The following is a 16773-nucleotide window of genomic DNA, read 5'->3' on the forward strand; positions in this document are numbered from 1 at the left end:
GAGAGGTAATTGTGTAACAAGCTGACTCCTTCATAATCTTTATTTGATTGCTGGGGTGGCACGGATCTCCTTGCTTCCTCACTGAAACATTGAAAGACATTTTTACAATGAAACGCACAGGAAAGGAGTTGGAGGTGGAATAATAAATCACAAGTGATGATTTTCTAAGATAATTCTAAAGGAACAGTATTGATGGGAGATCTTCATACAAGAGTTATTATTATTGTGGTTTATTTCATAATTTTGTCTGTTGATTGTGAATATTCTTATCATTTCTCCTGGTGTGAGGTTCTTCAGAGAAAAGGTACACGGCTGCTTTTTGTAAATAATAGAGGACGGGAACTTTTCTGAAAATGTTCAGAGTCTTCTAAGAGCAGCCATGGGAAGAGTTAGGTTAAGCATAACCCCGCTTCCCATCCCACGCTCTACACTTTGGCTAAAGTGCCGCTGTGTTTTTTGGACTTGAGTCACCTTTCACTCCTACCATTGTGTTCAGATTGAAGTTAGACAAGAAATTGTATAACAAAGCATGGCGGGTGGAGGGAAGTTATTCATTGGATCCTATGAAGTTGGAAAACAGTATGAAATGGATTGACAGTTTCTATGACTCACAAAATGCTTGAATTAATTTGAAGAACTGAATCATTGCAGTATATAGTTTGCTCCCTTGATTTGAAAAAACGAAGACTTGAAAGGTTAAAATATGAAAATATATTTTTGTATCTTAGCGAGGAAAAAAAAATAGAGCGAGAGCAAGAGAGACATCTTTCATATTCACATGTCTCGCTCTCTCAGTGACTTGCCCAGGAATACCCAACCTGAAGTCCAAGGGAAATATCCAGCTTACCTCAAAAGTCCATCTGGTCCATGACCTCCTACTTCTTCTCAAGGGTCCCTCAGACATGGGTGAGGAGTAGCCTGCAGACCAGATCTCTAGTTCTTTCTTACAGCCTCCCTATTTCCTAAGGTGTCTTACAGCCCTCTCGTATCATGTAACAAGAGGCTCATAGAAGCAATAGAAGAAATGGTGGCAATCAGGAACGGGCTGCTATCACCAGAACTAGTCACTTTTGGTCTGCATCCTGCCCTTTGTTCACATCTCAAGGGTGCTTGATACAAAGCGTGCCTGGGAGCAGAGCGCAGGTGGGTGAATTGTCCTAGCAGCATCACCCTTTACGCTCACTACGGGGTCCTTGGTATGAAAAGGACCAGTGACCCGCTGATGATGGGCGCTGCAGTAAATCGGTTGCTCAGAGTCTATTGACGTAGGGCACACACGCCAGCCGCACCAAGCGTGACCACGCAGCCAGCCTGGTCCCTGGCAGCAGGGAGGTTGGACACCTCTCCCTTTGGCGATGCCTTGAAAACAGACTGCAGACAAAGCATCACATCCATCTCATCAGCTGTGAAGCTTAATTAGAGAGGACTGGTACACTTCGCTGTCTCTGGCAGTAATTTTGATAGCTGGAAGGAAAAGAGAGCCTGAGGAAATGTGCTTTATAAAAAGAACTGGGAATCAATAATTCCTCCATAGCCTCTTTTCCTAAGAAGCTGAAAATCTGAGTCCTTGCAGTCCTACGTATGCCAATCACAAAGAGAGGGTGAGCGACGAGGTCATGCCGTTGCCACTGGCCCTGTGGGACATGGCTGAGCTCACGATGCGAGGGTGACTCGGTGTGATTTAACGCTTCTGTCTTTCCCGATCTGTCTAACCACAGGGCTGCTCTTCGCCAATCGTGGTGAAGTTTGCCGATACCCAAAAGGACAAGGAGCAGCGGCGTTTGCAGCAGCAGTTGGCACAGCAGATGCAACAGCTCAATACTGCCACTTGGGGAAACCTCACAGGTCTTGGAGGACTCACACCACAATACCTAGCTGTAAGTTCATTTCAGAGGCAGTGGCTATATTATACTGTATTTCTTTTAGAACCGTGGTAAATCAGCTATAGTAAACTCCCTGCAATAAATTACTAAGTCGTCCAGGATACGTAGCATGTCTTCTTCCATATAAAAATCTCTGTATGTTTATCACATGGTCTAAAAATAAATAAGAAGGAATAGAATTTGAATAAACATTTCAAGATGTGTCAGTGCTGTCCAAGGCAAGCATTTAAAGTTTACTTGTGCTGCAAAATAAAATTTGATTCCATTAGTTTTATTGTTCTTTTGAATATTAGATTCTGGGTTTTATAGCTGGAATAAAATTTAAGCTCTTCCTTAGGGGAGGACAGATAGGCAGCTGAACACTGTAGGGCCATATCTATACGGTGCAGCCTCTAAACTGGAATGTTGTGGTTCAATCCTCTAATTTTCCACATTTTCATTTGGAAATGGCTTTCATTTTAACGCGCGATCCTGTTAATGCTAAACATGCGTGGTTCATACTACCTTGTACAGAAAGTGAAGATGGCAGGGGAAAGCCATTTGTTTCTCATAAATTTAAAAGGGCATTTTCCTTGGTCCTCGGTCCATTTGTAAGATGAGAAACAAACTGCTGCCCCTGATGGAGAAATCTGAAATCCACAGCCACGTGTCTTAGGTCCTGGATGGCCAAGAGAGGCTCCCCTGCCCCACAGCTGAGAGGGAGCCTCTGCCTTTTGTGGCTCTGGAGTTCAGAGGTCTGGTTGAGCAGCTTTTGGATAACTTGGGGAGTTCCTGATGGTTCCGAGCTAGACAAATAGATGGGTCCATATATACGTACTGTGTATGCATAAATACAGAATTTGTATGCATACAATGCTTTGGTATAGTGATATTATTATAAACAGCAATTTACCTCGCAATTAAAAATATATATTAGTACTGAGGTAGGCTGAATTGTAATATACAAATACCAGTCTAATGCGTATCTGTGTGCTTGATTTCTAAAGATAATAAAGAAAAAACTGAATTCAAGGGAGTGGGGGAGAATGGACCATGATTGACAGAGATGAGTTATGGTAACTACTAGACTACAGAGGGTTGTAATTAGTCACGCTATGTTGGTTTAAATAGATTTAACACCTGGTTGTTAAAAAGAATAAATTGATTAATTGTTTTAAAGCAGCAATGTTATTGAGTTTCCCTTGTGTCTCTGTGTTTCTTAATAGAGATTAGACATTAATATGGATTTACAGCATTGACTCTAGGGATGTTCATTCCGACAACAGACAGAAGCAAGAGACTATATAAATGTAAAGGAAAGCATAAATACTCCAAATGTGAAATGATAGCTCATTTTAGTTTTATCTTCATTTGTTACATTAATGTCAGATAGATTGCCGTGTTGTGTTGTTAATTTGCAGCTTCTGCAGCAAGCAACTTCCTCCAGTAACTTGGGTGCCTTCAGCGGCATTCAGCAAATGGCCGGTAAGTTAAAAACCATTTCATTTTGCTCCAGCTATGTTTTGTATTCTTAAGCTATTGAATTCTGTACCCCTAATAATCACATTGTTGGGGGTGGGGGGATTGTTGTGTATTAAATGTGGCAGATGTATTGGCAGGGGACAGCTCACGGTTCAACGTCAATAGAAACACTTTCTCCCCTCTTTCAGAAACTGAAATTAAACCCAGTGCTCCCAGGTTGTGCAAACAGTTTGTCTTGCATTAGTCACCTGCCATTTGTCCAAAGTAACCAATTGTAAATTGCAGGAGAGCTCTTAGTCCCCGCAGCCGTATCCCACTCTGTGAAAAGTGTCAGTAAAGCAACAGCAGGATTACATTCTCATTTCCAGTGAGATTTCTGTGTCCTGAAAAATCAAATTAATGGCAGCCCTCAAACATTTTAATAATAGGTGGTGAGTAAAAATGTTCTGACCTTTTTAATGAAACCCAAGATTACAGGCCTACCTTCAGTATGAATTTTCAGGCTCCTTTTATAATCATAGAAAATTAACTGGGTGCCTTTTTGACTTTGGAACCCTAGTTGACAAAATTACACAACAGAAGCTTTTATGTAAAAGTATAATCTTTAGTCTGGGGGAAAAAAAGAAAGAAAGAAAAGGGAGAAAAAAATCAAAGTGTGAGCGGATTTGAAAGCCAGCTAGTTGGAGGATTTCTTAGTAATGAGCTGTGTGCCAGTAGTAACTGATGTGTAGTGATTAGCAAAAGGTCACTCCCACTGTGTGACCTACCATGCTGATACCCTAACTTAACATGATGCTGGAGAAGGCAGCGTGTGCAGTAAATCAGAGCACAGATGCACATTATGCCTGCCGCGAGAAACTGTTAAAAAGCTTTTTTTCTTGTTAGAGGGAAAAAAAAAAAGAAGCACAAAACCCCTAAATTGCTACATTAGTTTATTTTAATCATGAACCCACTGAATCAATGAAACACAACATTGTGCTTGCTTCATCATCACAAAACAAGGGCTAAAATATTCAGAAGTCTTTATGAACACCATTTTCTCACTTTTCTTTTAATCCTGGTCTGCTGCTTCTTCTGCTTCTGCTTTGAATGAATCCTGAAATACTTTAACAAGTATAGATATACCGCGCCGTATAACTATACCCCACAGGTATTCTTTGCTCAATCGTTGTATTATGCCATTATTGCAGTGACATCAGAGACTAATGTGAACCTGCTGTCTGACAATACAAATTGGACTACAGATGACAATATCTCTGAATTATTCTCTCTTCCTCAGACCTGCTGGCAGTGCTTGCTGGTTCTATTATGTTACACTTGCAATCTAGCATTTTTTCATCAAAAAAATGTATCTTAATATGATAAACAAAGCTGAGCAGTTCAGTAACATTTTTATACTTGGCAGTTTTGGAAGTGGCTTTGAGCTCAGAGATTGTGTTTAATGTTTTCATATTTGGTTAGGTCTACAAAATGAAAGAATTGAGACACAGAGGAAAAATAATGTGATATCCATTGCATTATGTGCACCTTAGAAGTTTTCTGTTGCCTGTTTCTCACTGTTAGTGTAGATTCAGCATTGTCTCCAAGAACTGTGTTGAAACTAAGAATTTTAGTCAAGTAATTTCAGGATGGGCTCTCAATCCGGGGTGTGATTTATTCTCTGAAAATCATATGGTCTTCAGTCTAGTAGAAAATCATCTTAAGAAATCATAGTGGCACGTCATTGTTACTTGAGGGATATGCCTTCTCGACTAAAGATTAGATTGCTAATGCTCTCATCTATGGGATAATTTAATGACTTGACTGCCTCTACTAGAAAATATGTATTTTTTATCTTATATTCATGTTAGCAAAACAGCTTGAAGTTTATTCCTTTCTTTCCCCAAAACATGTAAGTCTTAACCTTGATGTTCAAGGTCAAATTAGTGATAATAAATTCCTCTCCAAGCTGCAGCTCTACAGGAAAGTGCCAAAAACTAAGCGCTATTTCATCATTAGGACTGAGAGTTCATGTCCTCTCCTCAGAAACCATGTGGTACTGTGTTATGCTGTGCATCTAGTATTAAAGATTCGTTTATTATGTTTTGTGAAAGGAATAGAGAATACTCCTGTGTCTGCAGCAAGATCTTGCCTTACCTGCTGAAGCCATCCTTGAATATTTGTAAAGGCCCAGAGTTTTTTAACTTAAGCTATGTATGTTCATTTTACAAAAATGAATCTAATACATATTTCCATATTGCATATAGCTTACCTATTAATAAAATATTTCAAGGTGAGGAATAAAATCTAGACACAATTGAGTAAGGTGCTAAAGAAGATCCGTCATTGCAGTTTGCAACTTCTTTGAACTTTGAGTTTGAGCGGTCCGACTTTTACCTTTGAAGTCAATGGGTGTGCTTACCACTGAATTCAGACGCTAAAAGTTTGATCAAAAGCCACATAAGCCATTGAAATTTCACTCTTCCTTACATGTCAGGGCTCTAGCACCTCTTTTGTGCTTAAGTCTCGATGAAGTCACCGTTTGCTAAATTAGGACTTCAAATACAGCCACCCCCTTGTCCAAAATTAAGGACCTTTGGATCTGCAAGTGTTTATTTGTACTGCTAAAGCCCATGTTGTCTCTGTACTGAACAGAAAAGACACAGCACACACCCTGCCGCACATGTGAAGAAATATTTGCCACGCAGTCCTCAGCGATATTATTTCTTAAATCAAAGCAATTTTCTTTCCTAGCAGAGCAAAGACATTGATCTTCAGTGTGAAGTTTTAAATTCCCTTTCCCTAATATCATGCCTCAGTCTGCTGAAAGTAGTTTTTATGTGGCAAAAGCAGGGATTCTTTGGTTTTGTTGAAAGGAGTGGGTTTTTTAGGCATTTCTTGTTGAAGAGAATTAGAGTGTGTTTGTTTGGGAGCTGGGGATCCAATCCAAAGAAAAATGGGGATTTTTCTCAAGCACTCACTAACATACACCCAGAGCACCAGCTCTAAAATTGAATGCTGTTCTTGCTGTACAGCCCACTGGACCTACTGTATGTTTGGTATTGCCTTTGCCCTATGTTCATAAATCATATGTGAAGTCCAAGCAAATTATGAAACTGGTTTAATTAAATTTGTGAGATATTAAAATTTGAGAGACAAAAAGTAGTAGTTTGCCATTTAGCTTTCCAAGCTTTAAGGTTCCACACTTGATTCCCCAGTTTAGGTTTTCTCATTTTTGTTGAAAAATGAGATTTTCATGAAATTGTTTTATTTCCGGAGCCAAGCTGAAGAAAGCAGTGTAATATGTCAAGACTGGTACTAAAGTTGGGAGGGTTGGTAATGCTGCCTTTGGTATTAGAGTAATCCCCTGGTCTTGATTACAGGAGCTAACCCTACCATGCCAAACTCTGCTTCGCTGTACTCTGTAAAACATGCAAGCACATTCCATCATCAAGTGAATATTTTATAGTGAGCAGTTTTTAACTTTTCCTCCCCTCCTCCAATATCTGCTAATGCTAATTTAAAGGCAGTATTTTCTCTCACGTGCCTTTCAAGCCTCAGTGTCTAGCCTGTGCTTTGTCTTTGGGGAAGGCTAATAATGTAGATGAATTACATTATGTGATTTGATTGTCTTACTTTAAAAAGACAATGCAAGCTACATTAAGCACTAGCAACCTTTCAAGCAAAAAAGATTCCTCGCTCAAATATATACAAATTGCGTGGAAGGCTTAGTTCAAAGGAGATTGATGTTGCTTGAATGTTCGCATTGAATTTGGCTGGCGCTGGATCAGACCCTAAAAGCTGCAGTTATTTAAGCCAACCTGCCTGTTTAAGAAGAACCTGGAAAGTACTATACAGACAATATAACAGGGAGGTTTTATATTACATAGGGCAATTGTAGAAAATGGAAATGTTCAAAAATACATGTTCTGTGAAGATTTTCTATTGTCCATTAATGTAAAATGTTTTGGCAGGAATAAATATTTGCTCATACAGGAATATTTCTATACGTGTATATTTCTATATTCAGGACACATAAACGTATACATTACTTATAAAAGACACAAAGGGACTCTCTTAATTTCATTGAACAGACAATGTATTTTGCTTTCTGAAGCCATGCAGGAGAAGAAACCATGCTTTTGGCTTTTCTTGCTTTGGCTTTCGGATCCCTAAACCCTCTACAGCTGGGACTTTTTATATTTTTCCAATGTATGTTTTTTTTCCCAGTCCTTTCCAAACTCTCTCACAGTTTGGTTGCATTTTAGGTTGAACTTCTGGCCCTTTCTGAGCCCTGTTCAATCCATTTCACCCTTCTTCTGTTACCCAAGCCAGATTTCCTCCTGTTGCAGAGTCTGTAGGAGCAGATGGGTGAGAGAAACTCTGCGAGGTTCTGCTTTCTGAATATTTTCGTCTAATTGTTGGATTGGCTCAGTGGATCTGGAGGGACCGGTTGGAAGCCAGGACCATCTGCACAAAAGCTCTATACTTTTGCATTGGCCCAAGGATCCTTTATATCCTCTGACTCTCTGGTGGCTTCATTCCAGCTAAGCCATGCTGAAGGAGGGCTTCTCCTGCTATGACCTCTTTAGGGATATCATATTAAAAGTAAAGGTCACTGAGAAACTGTTTCCAGCTCAAGGGAGATAGCTGTTTCTTTAAAGATAACTACCAGTTTTGAAAATGTTGACCTCGGGGACTGAAAACATTGAGCTTTTGTAACAGTAATTCCATTGAAAGTCCTACTTAATTTAACCCATACAATTAGCCTTTTTTTTTTTTTATTAGCTAATAAATCAAACAACTCCATTTAGCATTTTTTGGAGAGGCAGAGTTTGAAGCAAGTGAGGCTCTTCTCAATCCGCACATCGCTCCTGCTCACAGGAGGAGGAGAAGCACCTTGAGAGGAAAACCAATGCTCGGCAGTTTACAAGACATGCTTATTCAGGTGGTAAAAGTGCATGATGTGGAAGTTTGGCCGAGTCTGGGCACAAGATCTGTAGCTCTGGCTGGGCTTTCCATAAACGGCGAAAGGAGGGAGAGGGGCCTTTTATTGCCTCAGCCCCTCTGTGGGTGGAATTCATCCCACTGAACCTCAGCAGTTTGGAAATTAGGCGTCCCGACTCCCTGCGATGTCAATGAAGTCACTCCCAGGTCGGAATTCATCCTACCAAGGGCTGGGGTTAATCTCTCTATTTTAGGATCGGATTAATCATCCGCTCACTCTCTCTGCTTTGACTATAGCAAGAGCCTGGGCGAGTAACTTTTAGATCAGATGAATCTTTCCCACTAGGACTGGGGAAGTTTCAATTGAGAAAAGCAGATTTCTTGCCAGGAATGTATTTAGAGCATGCATAACTTGAAAATGTGCTGAAATCCTACGTGAGTCAACTAGTAACTCTAACTTTCAGTTGGATTTAAGCATATACTCCTAAAAAACAGGGCAGAATCAAATGTGGACTTAAAAGTTGTTTTAAGGACTTTGCTAAATCAAACACTAAATGGTCAAGGTACCTTAAGCACTGTTCGGATAAGCAGCTTTTCTAGAGGTAGGCCCAGTGTATATACGGTTTGATGGAGGTAGCGCTCAGGTCTCCTGTCTATTTTAATTCTTAGAATATTGCTGGAATAAAATCACACTCTCTCACACTGGCCATGAAGCCCATTTTTAACATCAGCATCTGGAATGGCTGATGTCAGTGTTAGCAAATAGTTGCTTTTTGGCCCGGAGATGATAAATTTTACCTTAATCCACAATTTTTAAGGTGCAGTCAGGATTTAATTCAGAAGGAATAAATCCTAATAAATGGGAAGGATAAAATTTCCAAAGCAAAGGAAGTCAAGTTAGTGGGAACTACTTATGAGCTATCCAGATTTGGCTTTGATAATCACCCCAACTTTGAAAATCTCCGTGCATATATTGTCACTAAAACGTAGCCAGCGCCTTCCTTTATTAGGAATTTGTTCAGCAAGCGAATCTCAACTATTTCCTAATATGAATTTACTATGGTTTTGGAAACCCAAGAGCTGATGAGGCTAAGAAGTCTTCAGGAACGGCTTGTGACTCTGTTGCCTCCTCTACAAATACCCGGTAATTCCAAATTTAGAGTTATCACAGGAGAAAAGCTGTGGCGACTGAAATAAGGCAAATTGCTTCATTGTATGAAAGTTTGCGTCGGAGGCGGCACAAGAAGTTGTAAAATGTAAATCTCGTGCTCTCAAATTTCCCCGTGTTTTCACAGAACTGCATCTGTGACTGTGCAGCACTACAAAAATTTCCTGCGAATGTGCTAATAGGCCTTATGAGAATGTTCTATCACCATCCATCTGTCACTTTTTAACAGGCCTGATTGGCAAGCACTTGTAACAACTGACATCTGTTCTCGCTTATTGATATGTAGATTTATGGTAATTGCTGTGAACAATAAGACACAAAATTACCTAAGGTGAACATTAAATTAAATTTTCATGCCCTTATCCTTATAAATAATTTTTTTTTTAAATCTTAAGTTTCAAGCAAGGCATACTGTGCATCTGTTTTGTACATAATTTAATTGTTTTCTTAATCTGCCAAATAACAAAATGAAAGCTGAATTTCCTTGCAATCTTGAATATTTGCCAAGCTGATAGCACATTGGTAAATACATGTTATTAAAAATGGAATCAAACTGTATTGTGATTCTGGTTTTTTTAATAATTTCCCTTTAATTCCTAACATCATCTCCATCATGAAGATCAAGAGTTATTCCTTACCCAGAAGTTTTTTTTTTCCCTTACAGGGCGATTTTCATTTTGCATGTGCAGCTCTGTCTATGAGGCTGTTCTTCAGCGTTAAGCAATTTGCATTTCTTCAGAGAGAGGTGCATTTGCTGAGTGAGCAGCACTTTCAAATAAAAACAACCTACTCATTTGCGGTCCAGCTCTGTTGCGGGATTTGGGACTGTTTTGAAAAAGCTTTAGGATGTGAAATGTGTGAGGACAGTGCGTGAAAGGGGAGAGAATGAGAGCAGATTAGTCCCACAGAACTATACCTTGGCTGAAGTTCAACTGAACCAAAAATCCCCATTTGAAAGCAAAGTACTTTTTGGGTCTGGGACTTGAGAGCATTTGGTTTCCCTCCTACAAGTTTATCCTAGCAAGTGGGATGTTGACGCACTTGACAAGTTGACGGGAGAAACCAATAAAGAGGGAGCAGAGATGGTAAAATGCCTGGGGAATGTGAAACAGTGATGACAGGACTTATTTTTTATACGTTTGAGCAGACAGAGGATCCTAAAGAGGATTCATATTAAGCGATAAACCTGTTGACACAATCAGCTCCAGAACATGCTGGATGACGGTGTGTGCCATGAGTCCCTGCTGACAGTCACGTTCGGGTGCTCAATTCAGCGGGGCTCTTTGCTGTCACAGAATCACAGAATCATTAAGGTTGGAAAAGACCTCTAAAATCATCGATCCAACCATCAACCCACACCACCATGCCCACTACACCATGTCCCTAAGCACCACATCTACACGTCTTTTAAATACTTCCAGGGATGGTGACTCAACCACTTCCCTGGGCAGCCTGTTCCAAGACCTGACCACTCTTTCAGTAAAGAAATTTCTCCTAATGTCCAGTCTAAACCTCCCTTGGGGCAACTTGAGGCCATCTCCTCTCGTCCTATTATGCGTGTGTGACAACAGCAAGCAGTCTTTTTTCCTCAAGGCACCAAAGCTGACACCCTGTAACATCTGCAGAGCTGGTTTGTGGCCAGTGTCTTTTAGTCACCTCTACAGTAAAACAGACTGGGTGGGGAGACGACTTCGTCACTGCCTAGCTCTTGTTTCTTAATCTTTTTTTGGCGTTGAAACTCGGTCGTCAAGTTGATGGGTTCCTCTTGTGCTTCCACAGGAAACGTCCCACTAGAAAAAAAAATGTTTTTGTGGGATGAAGCAATGCTGGTGTTTGTTTTGCATCCACACAGGCACGACGGCGGTTCGCGAGCCCAAAGAGAGCAGTTGTTTGTTCCGCTGCCTGTTGACCTTGCCTTGCCTGCTGTACTTTTCCTTGAGTGCTGTACAGTGCGCGTGTGCCCTCCAGCTTCACAGCCCTCTATGCTCATAGCTTTCTGCAGCCCTGCACGCGCGGACAAAGCCGTGCATATAAAATGCAATAGAAAAAGCAGTATTAAATTGCTTCAAAATCTATTTGCTTCTAAACTGAGGTTTGGAGAAAAGCCCATGCGTTTTCCAGAAGCACGTGGGATTTCATCTAGGTGAAGCTATTTTGCAGTCTCTCCTCTGGTACCGTTCTGTATTTGTTCAATATTACTTAATCCTGCCATGTGTGCTGTTTAAAAGTCCGAAGTGGAAACTTCCCCACAGAAGAAATATAAGCTGATTATGACTGATCCTTCTAATGAATAACTAACCAGTGGGTGATAGAAAACCATGCTGCCATGGTGGAGAGCAACCCACTGCTTTACCAAATCTCCATTACAGAACGGCATGAAATGTGGCCTCACAGAAGACCAGCAACGTTTGCTGGACATTCTTTGCTGAATTACATATACTTCTTATGAAAGAGGAAGGTAAATGATATTTGAGGACCAAATATCAATCCAGGATGAAAATGGATTCCACATCTCATTTTGACAACCACTGTCTGCTTTGTTTGCAAAGAGCTGGACCCCAGCTTAAGCCTTCTCCATCCCTAAAATCCTGTTTGAAATAATCTGCAGAATCATGAAAAAAAAAAAAAAAAAGAATTTTCCACCCGAGGCAAGCAAGTAGGTCAACTGAGTAATTTAAAAAAATAAATTAAAATGATGCTAGCAAAATATCCTATCTGAATTTCTATCTGAATTGTACTTTTTGACTGAGAAGTTCTCAAGTTAAACCAGAGATAAGATTTGAAAACTGTTAGGAATTTCCTTACCATCTCTGGTTTCAGAAATTTATTTGTTAATATGATGCTGCTTCCAAAACTTAGTTTTAGACTGATAGTAAAAATAAAAGGGTTTTAAAATATGCAGTCAACTCTTCCTGCTTTAGAAGATGACTTTGTTCAAGGTTTGAGATGTTTTAAGCAGTTTTATTCTATTCATTTGGATATCCAATATCTAATTATTTAGTATTTATAAAATGTCCGTGCAACTGAGGCACAGTTTTGCCGTTTCAAAATTTCTTTGTATTTTAAGCACTTAAACTTTGTGAGAGCTGGTTTAGCAGACTGACCAAATTGCAACAATGACCCGTGATCACTTTACTTAGTAGTTACACCTAATTTCTAGGTTAATAATGACTTGTGACTGGGGTAGCTTTATCGCGCCTTGCAAAATAGTTTGGGTTGGCAGGGTTTGAGAAGAGCCTTATTTTTTAAGATGGTCATTAGCCTCCAAAAGAAACCTGAAAGAGCTTTTTTGGTCACGTAATTCCTCCAAGTGTGTTGTGCAGATTCCAGACTGCAAAGTGGTGGATCTTGGATCAACTAAAACCTTACTCCTAACACAGTCGTCGTGTCACATCTTCAACAGCACCAACATCTGAGCTGACATTGGGCATTTGACTGAGGCACAGAAGTTAGAACCTCAGCCATGCTGCGTACGCACGTGAGACCTGACCTGCCTATTGGCACGTGCTGAATTTAAATTTGGGGATTTATTCACAAATAGATGCTTATAGCAAGGTTTACTTCAGAGTTCCTAATGCTGGGACAGTGAGAATACCTCTTTATGGGGCTCAAAAGGTATTTGAAAGAAATATCGCTCTCCATTATTGCAGGAGTTTTCAATTCCTAGAAAATACCTCTCCTTCATTGCTTTTTTTTTCCTTCTCAAGCATACTTACAACGTATTATGTTTAACCTCTTTTTTTTTCATCTTCTCCAAGTTGTTATTAAGTTCCCCTGGTTTGAGAAACAAAGTGTGCAGGCAGAAGTAATATCTCTTGTTAGACAAACTAACGGTCAGAAAAAAATTGGACAAGTTTCCAGGCACTCGAGCTCTTCTTTGGGTGTTCCCCAAAACTCGTACAGTCTTCCCAGCTCTGTCACTTGGCACATTGCTCTTCCTACCACCTAACATTTTGTGTCTACTTATATTATCAGGACTACAAGAACATTATGAAACTGTTTTAGTATTTTATGGGGGTTTTGTGTACTTTGTCAATTCTATTGAGGTCTCAAGCAGCATGCGCAGATCTCCCTCGTGTCCAAAACAAAAAGGATGAGTTCTCAACTGCCATCCAAACAATCTCTCTCACGTCTGTAGACACCCAGTCTGATCAGCCCCTGTGGACAGTTGTATCTTATTCAGAGGATCCTGAGAAGGATCCGGTCTGGTTAACGCTAGCACCTAACTTGTATCTGCATTTTAGTCTCTTACTGAAGCAGCTCACCTTAGAGTAAGTGCTTAAGTACCTTGTGTAGTCCGAGGTAAAAGGTAGATACTTTTGAAGGCGTCTGGAGAAGCAGACTCCTGTCCCTCTGATTTAAGTCAAATGAATACCATTTGCTGTTCCTTAATCATCTTTTTTTTCCATTTCACATAAATTGTGTTTATTGTTTGTCCTTTTTTGCTTGCCATCTAAATTAAAGCCTTTGTTATTTAAATGCTTGCATTTCTTGAAGGTCCTCATTGAAATGCAGGTATCTCTCTCCCACATCTTCTAAAACAACGAAGTGACAGATGACAGAGTAGACTCGATATCACAGTCCAGAGCTTACGGCCTGAAAGTCCCTACCTCAGTGGTGGCTCTGTGATCAGACTGATACTAATTTGATGTTCTTAGTTCATAGGTGTTTTTAGAAATGAACCATCAAAAGGAAAATCAGCACAATTATTGGCTACTGTACAGTGTATGTAACCTTAGTAGATACATTCAGAGGAGACATGGGAAACAAATTGTATTCATCCCGATTATATGACCCTGTCCTGAATGTGTTTTAAACGTTAGTTATCTTCTTTACACCTCCTGTTGTGTCAGGAAACAGTATTGTGCCTGGGCTTCACACAGAGTTTAAACGACTTTTAATTCTACACTTCCCTCATAGAAGAGGCACAAACCAGGTTTAATTTTCCTCAAGTACAGGCTGGTGCCTTTGCTGTATTCTCTCAACTAGAGAGATGCTATTCAGGGACTGTAAGAGGTGGTTCCCAGATTATAGATGTCTTGGGAATGACAAGAAGAATTGAATCTCTTGGCAAGGTACATCCAAACCTCCATGTCCATGGAAAATAGCGCTTTTTTTTTTTTGTAATTACGTGTTTTAATTAACCCTATTGCTTCTCCTCGCAGGCATGAACGCTTTACAATTACAGAATTTGGCAACTTTAGCAGCCGCAGCAGCCGCCGCCCAAACCTCAGCTACCACCACCAATGCAAATCCTCTCTCCACAACGACTGGTGCTCTGGGAGCCCTCACAAGTCCCGGTAAGAGCAGAGTGCTTGCTTTCAAAATACAAAAATGAAAATAAATGGCAAGATGATAGTTAAAACAGTAATTCCATGTTGTGTCTGAGTTCTGTGCTCATATAATTGCTAGAGACCCTTTTAATAGCTGAAGACATTTTTATTGCTGTTATTTTTAAGCAAATAACTAATTTTTCAAGTGGTTCAATGTGGGCATGTTCACCTTTCCAGACCCATTTCAGGGGCCATTAAAGCCTAATGGACCCATCTTACAAAACTCTACATGAAAATTACAATTGCATGGGAAACGTAAGCTAAATTATACTTTTCAGAACACGAACTAATCCTTCCCATCCTACAGAAAGATCAACCGAGTGGTTCTTTTTAATCCCCGAGAGACAGATCTTTGATTCCCAGCATGTCATGCACATATTGCCTTCACTCATCATGAATTTTTGTGAAGTCCTTCTCTCTTTTTTTCCTTCTCTTTTCCTTGCTGTAGGCTCAGTTGAGCTTTCTTCTGGTCCTAACCGAGAGTACAGTTACAGAAGTGATATCAGATGCGCAAGGAATACGCAGCCAGATTCTGACTTCATTACACTAAGCAGAAGACAGATTTAGGGGGGAATAAGGGACAGGATAAGAGGTGCTGGTGCCTCCATGACCACCATGTAGACTTTCAGCCATGCATGTCCCGTGTCTGCAAAACCGTAGAGAGAAATCAGGGCAAATCCAGAGTTCAGTGACAATTCAGCACCTCCAGAATCCACAGAGAGAGATGTTGATTCAGTGTAGTTACTCTGGATTTACAGTGATGTAGCTGAGTCAAGAATCTGGCCACTTATCTTTACATAAAGGCTGCAGGGTGTAATTATTTGCATCATGAAGTGTGTTTATTGCTGTTCTAAAAAACATTCATATTATTTTAGACACCACTAAAGAACATTTGTGTTTAATCTTGTTTCAGTGTGTATTTATTCCCCATGAAAATGTAATTCATGGCAGACGGTTTGAGCTCATCAGTAAGGAAAACAGTCTTCACTGCACAATAGAACTGGGACCGAGTCTGGTGCCGGGTGTTAAAGCTGGCCAATGCTTCCCGTTACATTACAGTTTTATTGTTTGTTTGGAGGAGAGGTTAAATGGAAGAGAGCTTGGCTAATACTAACTTTGTGCAGTATTTTCCTGTTTCTGGTGTGAGCTTCATCTCGACCTAAAAATAATATTCATTCACAACATCTCTGAGAAGCAGATTGGGTGAAAATCATTTTGGTTTGCTGATATATTTTTTTTAAACCTGAGCAATCTCTTCCCTCTGTCCTGGAGCTGGGGCTTAACGCTTTGCAAAAGGCTAGTCTCAGTGTCATGCTTCTGCGCTACTCCTGTCTAAATGTCACCCGTTTATAGAAGCGGAAATGTTGCATTTCCTGCATGCTCTGTAATATCTCTGCAGTTTAGCTTTAGATGTCCGAGTAGCCTGTCCTCCCAAAGCACGCTCGGCATTTCTTCTCAGGGCAACTCAACGTACTGCACTGCGGTGCAGAGGGGCTGGGAATGAACTGTCCTTGTCCTTGCTGCTCTGCAGCAAAGCGGCACCAGAACCTCAGACAGCAGCATGTGTCTCTCGTGCTCTTTGTCTTGCCATGTTAGCACAGGACTCAGGTTCATCCTTAAGGTTCACATTTTCCTCTCTCCTGCTCCAACACGATCTTCTTATCCAGCCTGGCTGCTCCCTCTTTTAACCTAGTCTCGAGGCTCCTTGAATACCTGGGAGGTGGTTTCATCTAATGTCCAAGTCTGCAGAGGCACCGAAATAGTGTATTCAGAATGACAATTGCTTTTGAAAGTCTGATAGATAGTAGCTGTACACAAGTGTTTCTAATAGTAGACAGCTTGGTGTGTCAAAGAGAAAGTCTATATCTAATAGGTCCGTTGACCTATTTATGTTGCACAACCAGCCTAAAATCAAGCCTTGTTAAAATGTCCTTCAGTTTAACCTTTCTTATCTGGTTCCGCATTCTCCACCCTATTAAATGTTTTGTAAACCTGAATAATA

The 16773-nt window shown here is 40.3% G+C and overlaps 1 protein-coding gene across 6 annotated transcripts in view; it reads left to right on the top strand.

The window, feature by feature from the left end:
- Positions 1–16773, top strand: part of CELF2 (CUGBP Elav-like family member 2) — a 565219-nt gene that overhangs the window by 510657 nt on the left and 37789 nt on the right. For all 6 annotated transcript variants that reach the window (XM_075143385.1, XM_075143378.1, XM_075143348.1 and 3 more), the window contains 3 exons: positions 1719–1877; positions 3284–3347; positions 14604–14738. In XM_075143385.1, the coding sequence (XP_074999486.1) occupies positions 1719–1877; positions 3284–3347; positions 14604–14738 (358 nt within the window). The remainder of the gene's footprint in view (positions 1–1718; positions 1878–3283; positions 3348–14603; positions 14739–16773) is intronic.

The sequence above is a fragment of the Calonectris borealis genome, chromosome 1 (assembly GCF_964195595.1).
Source record: "Calonectris borealis chromosome 1, bCalBor7.hap1.2, whole genome shotgun sequence".
In the NCBI taxonomy this organism is placed as follows: domain Eukaryota; kingdom Metazoa; phylum Chordata; class Aves; order Procellariiformes; family Procellariidae; genus Calonectris; species Calonectris borealis.